Source organism: Mastomys coucha, unplaced genomic scaffold (assembly GCF_008632895.1).
Source record: "Mastomys coucha isolate ucsf_1 unplaced genomic scaffold, UCSF_Mcou_1 pScaffold15, whole genome shotgun sequence".
In the NCBI taxonomy this organism is placed as follows: domain Eukaryota; kingdom Metazoa; phylum Chordata; class Mammalia; order Rodentia; family Muridae; genus Mastomys; species Mastomys coucha.
In genome coordinates this window covers 19546726-19554141 of record NW_022196897.1, presented here as the reverse complement: position 1 = coordinate 19554141, position 7416 = coordinate 19546726, and the positions used below count along the sequence as shown (strand labels likewise).

The following is a 7416-nucleotide window of genomic DNA, read 5'->3' as shown; positions in this document are numbered from 1 at the left end:
CCTGAGCAGAAACTCTGCAGCTGGACAACTGGATGGCACAAGCACTCATGATTCCCTGTGTCCATACTTCACCAGGACATCAAACAAAAGGGCACTGGGAAAGTGGGCGAGGGAATTCAGCTCAGCATTCTGGGGACACTCGGAATGCACATGTTCAAGGCCTAAGCATGTGGGTAGTCGACAGAACTTGCCTCAAAATTTGCCTGTCTTTGTGTGTGTGTTGGGGGGATGTCGCTGTGCGCTTGGAGGAAGGGGCTAGAAGTTTCTGCTAGGGGTGCAAGTGTAAGGGGTAAAGATTCTCAGAGCAGGCCTCCACCTGGTGTGCAAACTTCCCAGGATCTGCTTCTCTCTGGCATCCCAGTGGCCAAGACAGTTCTGCAGCTCTGCAAAAGCAGTCAGGCCTGTGCACAAGCCCTAGGCAGCCAGGGCTGCAACTTCAGGATATTGCCACTGGGTGGGTTCCGCAGCCCAACAGAGTTACCCAAAGAGAACAAATTAGCTTTTTGGTTAAAGACCCTACTGGTTTGTTGGAAGTTTGGTTCCAGCAGGGATTCAGAAAATGAATGTTACTTATGAGAGACTGCACCCATAGACATCTGGGGGAAATGGGACTCAGCACAGATAAGCTCTGGTCAAGAGAACAAAAGAGAAGGGCATCGAGAGTGGGAAGAGGTGAGGCAGGGCCCACCCAAGGCCTTGAAAGTTTAATATCTGTGCATGGAAGGGGAGGGAAAGGCTTAGAAGGGAGGAGCCTAGGAGAAAAGTCACAGGACCTGCAAGCTAACTTGCTAGCTACCTGCCTCTCTGTGCTATGACTTCCAGAGTGTAAGGGTTTGTCTTTGGCCATGAGCGCCACACTGGGAACTTCCAAAGAGGGATGGCTTCTATGACAACTGCAGGGCTGGTGAGGATACATAGGGAGGTATACCTGTAGGTTCAGTGAATAAAAAGGATGATTCCATTATGGCTGACAAAGGCTGGAACACAGATTTGAACTTATACTCTACAGCCCACACATCTTACTGGCCAGGAAGTCCTGGAGGAGAGCAACAGGCCTGAACTTATCCAGCCATGGACTCTCTCTGGCCTCACCCTGTCCTTCCTGCTCCTTGGTCTTCACTAAGGTAGTTGTGGTGGTCAGTGATGTCAACTTCACAGGATCTAGAATCACCAGGGAGAGGCGCATCTGAGCATGCGTATGAGGGGTTATTATGGTTACATTAATGGAGGTAGAGGAACTAGCCCACTGTAGGCCACTCCATTCCCTGACCCGGATCCCAGACGGTGAAAAGGAACTGAGCAATGTGCCTCCATTCACTGCCTCTCTTGCTGTGTCTGTAATGTGAGGAGTGGGCTGGGCCGCTGCCGTTTTAATTTCCCCACCATGTGTACTGTACCTTCGACCTTGTGCCAAAATAAGCCGTTTTCCCCTTAAGTTGCTTCTGCCGATGTGTACAGGAAAAGACACTAAGACACTGAGCCTGAAAATGGGTGTGGATTTCTGGTGATCCCTATGGCCCACCGCTGCCAAGTTGGTTATGAGAACAAACAAGTCCTAATCCAAGTATAGGTGGATAAATTGTACAGGAGGGAACCCGTACTGCAGCCAGCTAAACTACAAGAACCCTGTCCGGCTCCTTCATTATTCCTAGTCGCTCTGCCCTGTGGCTTTTCTTGGGGACAAGCAGCCTTTTCATTACAGAAGGTACAGCAGTGAATTTTAGCAGCAGTCAGCAGAACAATCCCTCCAGCCATTTCCAAATGTAGTCTCAGACAAAGGCATGCACCCGGGCAGGGGCCAAGTGATACATGTTCCAAGTAATGTTTATTTTAGAATACAAGAGAAGTACAAATGTATTTACAGTTGTACATATACAATCAAATAATATATATCACAGTTTCGTAAATATCATCTTAGATAAACATTTACAAAGTTAAAGTGACAGTTTTTTCTGGGAGTAGTACACACTTCCTTGAAAACTCTATACATGTTATACTTTTTGTTAATATTATTATAGTTTTGTGGGGGTTTTTTTATTACAAACGCCCAGGTGTGTGGATGGATTGTATGTGGGGTGTGTGTGTGTGTTGGGCGGAGGGGATTCTGGTAAATGACAAGATTTGGGCTGACACTAGAGGGCGCCCACGGACAGAGCAGGGAACGGCATGGGCAGGAGCCCGTGGGAGTGTGGGGTCGTGGGGAAGAACCCCGGGCTCCACGCGCCTCAGGCAAACTTTCTGGGCGGAGAAGCCAACCTCGGCTCCAGACCCCTGTATGGTCGCTCATTCTCTTGTTTGGGGACCTAGTAGGGTGGAGGTGAGGATGCCTCTCCATTCCTAAGCTCAGAAGACAGTTGAGATTTAAGAAAGGGAGCACTAGTTTAATTCCTGCGTTCTATAGAGGGGGAAACTGAGGCTCCGAAAGGGTCAGGGTCTTGCCCAGGGGCTATGGTGAATGTTCCTTGTGACTCCACTCTCAACCTGCCCAACACACTGCAGAATGTATCAGCATCTCGTCCTTCCCTGGGAGCCGGGTGCACTGGAAGGAAAGCAGGGCCCAGGATGAGCTGGTCTCTCCCGGTCTGTGCTAATCACCTTGGGGCTCCAATCGCAGCCAAGGGTCAACGTCTTTCCCTCCACTCCGACACTTCAAGACGCCATTCCCAGGAGGCAAAGATGAGCATCGCCGCCCCAGGCCCACTCTGGGCCAAGGAGGTAGCTCTCTCTTCCACTCCCAACTACTCAGCTCTCTTTGGAGATCGTCTGTCCCCTCTCTCCTGTCGTCTAGAAGAGAGATGTCCGCGTAGGGACGCGGCCCTGCAGGAGGGACACTCCGAGATGGGGACCGGACATGGGGACCGGCTCCCAAGAAGAGAGAACAGGGCAGCAGCCACACCAGCCGGGTGGCCTGGGCAAAAGGGGACGTCGCCCCTCGGCGTCGTCTTCTGCGAGACGGATCGGGAGTGGGTTCCGGGTAGCCGGCGCCTGGATGGCGCGCGGCGCGGGGGGTCGGGTCCGTCGCAGCGGCGGCGGGGAGGCGCGTGCGCGTGGAGCGCGTGCGCGGCGCTCACAGCACCATGGCCGGCAGGTGGTGCGCCGCGGCGGCCGCAGCGGCGGCGGCGGCGAGCGCGGGCGCGTGGGCGTGGGGCGCGGGGAGCGCGGGCGAGTGCGCCTGGAGCGCGGTGCTGGGCGGCCGGTGGCGCGCACTCTTCTGGTGCGCGCGCAGGCCGGCCAGCTGCGAGTAGGCGCTCTGGCACACCTGGCACTTGTAGGGACGCTCGCCCGTGTGCAGGCGCACGTGGTTGCGCAGCGTGGAAGACTGGCTGAAGCGGCGGTTGCAGAAGCGGCACACGAAGGGCTTGTCCAGCGTGTGGATACGCATGTGCGAGCGCAGGTTGCTGCGCGAGTTGAAGCCGCGGTGGCAGATGACGCAGCGCATGCGGCCCGCGGTGCCGGTCGCGGAGTCCGCCGGGTGGAAGTCCTCTGGCCGCGCGGGCGGAACGCGGGGCCCACGGAGCGGGCGGGAGGAAAAGAAAGCAGCCCGGTTAGCACCCACGCCGACTGCGCCCAGTCCCCCGGGTACTCACTCCCCTACAGATCGTGGGACACACAGCCCCAATGGCGCAGCGGGTCATGGCTGTGATCTAACAGCAGCTAGATTGCAGCAGGCCCCCAGCCTGGGAGGATTTGGTGACATAGCCCCAGGAAACCTTAGTTTTCTCATCTGAAAGATGGGAGGCGGTCCAGGCATGGTGACCCTGCATCACTTCGGGACTTCGGGAAAAGAGGGAAGAGGTGGCTGGGCTAAAAGGCATTCATTTGCCACCAAGCCTGATGACCCCAACTAGATTCCCTGGACCCACATGGTTAAGGACAGAACTGACTCCCACTAGTGTCCTCTGACCTCCACATGCTCACCGTGGCACGCATACCTGCCTATATGTACACACAAAAAGGTAAAATGTAAGAATAAAAACAGTTTTAGTTTTAGTTTTTGTTTTTTTAAGGTCTTATATAACTGCTAGGGGATATCGGGATTTTGCAAGTTCATCAGAAAAAGTGCAGTCACTAGAAGACTTTTTCTGTGCTGGCCGCTTTGCCTTAATGTGAGAAATACCCAGGTCCTAATAGGCCATCCACAAAGGATAGCAACTATGATGCCCCTAAAAAGCCCTCTCATCTCTCACCTCACAAATAGTCGCTAAGTATTCAGTGTACCTGGAAACTATGGTTTGTCCATTTTCTCATTGAAAATGGAGATGGGGCATGGGGGGTGGGTTGTTGGTAAACACTAGCACATTGGGCCTCGGGCTCCTCCCTGGTCTTTCCTTTTTCTTTTCTTTTCCATCTTTTTATTTTGAGACAAGGTTTCCTTGTATAAGTCCTGGCTCCTGAAACTAGCTGTGTAGACCAAGCTGGGCTTGACCCCAGAGATCTACCTGCTTTTGCCTCCAGAGTGCTAAGATTAAAGGCATGACCACCATTGCCGGGCTTGTTTCTCTTAAAAATAAATAAATAGGGGCCAGAGAGATGGCTCAGTGGTTGAGAGCACCCAGAAGACCTGGGTTCAGTTCCCAGCATTCACATGGCAGCTCACCATTGCCTGTAACTCCAGTTCCAAGAGCTGATACCTTCCCACAGACATGCATATAATCAATGCACATAAAATAAAAATAAATAAATCATTTAAAAATAAATAATCGGATATAATGACACACTCTTGTAATCCCAACATTAGAAGTGGAGGCAGGAGAGTCAGAAGTTCAAGGTCAGCCAGGCAGTGGTGGCGAATGCCTTTAATCCCAGCACTTGGGAGGCAGAGGCAGGTGGATTTCTAAGTTTGAGGCCAGCCTGGTCTACAGAGTGAGTTCCGGGACAGCCAGAGCTACACAGAGAAACACTGTCTCAAACAACAACAACAACAAAAAAAACAAAAAAACCAAAAAACAAAAAAAAAAATAAAACAAAACAAAAGGTCATCTCTAACTATCTAATGAGTTTGGAGGCCAGCCTGGGACCCCTGCTTTAAAAATAAAAAGTCACAAGGATTTTGTAGGGTCTGGGAGGTTGATACTCATCAAAGGTTTCATTTCAGACTTGGGAAGGGGAGGTCCAGTTATCTCCAGACTCAACAGGACATAGGTCTTGAGCCAGTAGCTTCTATATGATAAGCCCTGTCTCAAGACACATGGGTTCATTCTACCCTCCCTCTGTTGAGAATACAAACCATGCAGCTGATTGATGGTAAGCCCTACACCAGTACCTGGACAGAGCTAGAAGGAGACATAGAGATGCCCTCATCCCATGCCTTCTCTTTACAGATACGGAAGCTGAGGCACAAAGCCGGTCTCAGCAGCATGCAGCTGAACTAGACATCAGTGTGTGTTCCTGCTGTCCTGCCCAGCTCTCAGCCACACCCCATCACCTCTCTGGGGTTTCCTCATCTGCCCGCAGACAATCTATCAGGTCCAGAAAGCAAGCCTGCCCGCCTTTCCCCACACTCAGCCCATGCTGGCTGCCCTGAAGGAAGTGATTGTCTTTGACCAGGAGCTCCCAGATGTACAATGCTGCTGGGTGCTGAAGAAGGGTTTCCAGAGGCCAGGAGGAGTCCTGTCCCCAAGCTCTCCCCTCCTTGGATCATTGTCACCATGACCTCATGGGGAATACTGAACACCTACCATGCTTGTTTTTCTTTTGTTCCTCCTCCAGTCCAGGCACACCTGGGATGCCCAGGAAGGTGTTGTGGGAATTTCCATACCACACCAGCAGTTCCTGGTCTGGAGGGATCATCTGCAGGAAGAGAGGCAGGAAGAGGTTAGAGGGGTGACAGCTGCTGGCAGGAGGGAAGGGGTTTCTCTGCACCACACTCAGGCCTGAGAAAGCTAAAGCTGGCATGATTTCACTGCAAACTGTGTAGACATTTAAGGCCCCGGGACACTGTCCCCTCTCTTCCTCTCTCGTAAGCCAGGTCATCTCATCATTTCTGTTCTGTTTCACAAAAATATCCAAATTGATAGCCACAAGAAAACAAAAGAAACACAGACGGCGGGGGTGGGAGGTGTATGAGTAGCTCAGCTGTAGAATGCATGCTTAGCCTATGCAAAGGCCTAGACTAGATCCACAGCTCTGCATAAAGCAGTCACTATAGTCACCGTCATCTCTGCACTCAGAGGTAGCGACAGGACCATCAGAAGTTCAAGGTCATCCTTGGCTACACAGCCAGTTTGAGACCAACCTGGAATTTGAAAGATCTTGTCTCAAAAAAGAAGGGGGAAAGCCTCACAAACAGAAGTAACAGAAGATAAAAAAACACCTAGAATCTTCTTCCCCTTTTATTAATCCAGAGGAATTAGAGTCAGTCAGCCCTTAGGGCCCTAGGGCTGAGCCAGATGTTTCTAAAGAGTGTGGGCTGTGGGGTGCCCTATGGCTACACCCTGCCTGATAATGTTCCAGAAAAGGCTCTTCTCTCAAGTGCCCACAGGCAGCATGGAGTCACAGCACAGGGCTCTCTGCAGGGCTCCATGCACCACAGGGCAGGCGCTAAAGAAGAAACCTTGGGATTGACAAACACCTCCACCTCTGGAAGTACCAAAACAGCATTCGACAGAATGTTTCACTGGCCCTGGTGCAATATCAGGAAGCCCAGAGCCTATGGCCAGGCCTGAGGCTTGGCTGCTCTCAACCGTGACAGCTACTGATCAAGATAGGTTGGTGGTGATAATCCAAGGGAGCTGAGAAGCCTGCTCTCTGGACCCCAGCCAGGTAGGACAAACAGGAGAGAACAGCCCTGAGGCCACAGCTCCTAGAGGCGCTTCTGTGAAGTGCCCAGTGAAGCACAGACAAGGCCTGACAACAACTGTCTTGTTTTTCTGTGGGATTCTCTTTTAGCTGAAGCACAGGAGATCCGTATGGGACTGGGGAGACAGTTCACTTTGTAAATATTTGCCTTGGAAGCATAAGGTTATGAGATTGAGCCCCAGAGCCCACATGAAAAGAGTAGGCTTGAGGGTGCACACTTGAATCCCAGTGCTGGGGAGGTAGAGATAAACCCTTAGAGTTTGCTAGCTAACTCCAGACTAATTGCTAAGCCCTAAGCCAGCCAGAGAGCCTGTCTCAAAGAACAAGTGTCTAAGCAACAGCACCGAGAGGCTGATGTCTGGTCGCCACATACTCACACACACACACGTCATACACAACATGAGCATACACACATACATGTGTACAAAGAAAAACCAAGTGGGAGTCCACTCATGGGTATCTGGAGCCACCCCAGAGGAGTGGTCAGGGAGAATTTCTTCCCTTCCGTGTGAGCCTGAGAACCTTGGGTACACCTTCCATGGTAAGAGCCTAGAAGACCTGCCCCGCCCCATATCCACCAGGCTGTATATGTGTGCTGTGTGTGTGTGTGTGTGTGTG

At 51.9% G+C, this 7416-nt stretch overlaps 1 protein-coding gene across 6 annotated transcripts in view; it reads right to left on the bottom strand.

The window, feature by feature from the left end:
* Positions 1-1806: 1806 nt before the first annotated feature.
* Positions 1807-7416, bottom strand: part of Prdm12 (PR/SET domain 12) — a 21601-nt gene continuing 15991 nt past the window's right edge. For 4 of the 6 annotated variants that reach the window (XM_031369758.1, XM_031369757.1, XM_031369759.1 and 1 more), the window contains exons 5-6: positions 5679-5790; positions 1807-3481 (exon numbers count right to left, since the gene is read on the bottom strand). In XM_031369758.1, the coding sequence (XP_031225618.1) occupies positions 2739-3481; positions 5679-5790 (855 nt within the window). In that variant the 3' untranslated portion in view covers positions 1807-2738. Of the gene's footprint in view, positions 3484-5678; positions 5791-7416 lie in introns of all 6 variants that reach the window. The other 2 variants (XM_031369755.1, XM_031369754.1) reach the window with 2 other exon arrangements.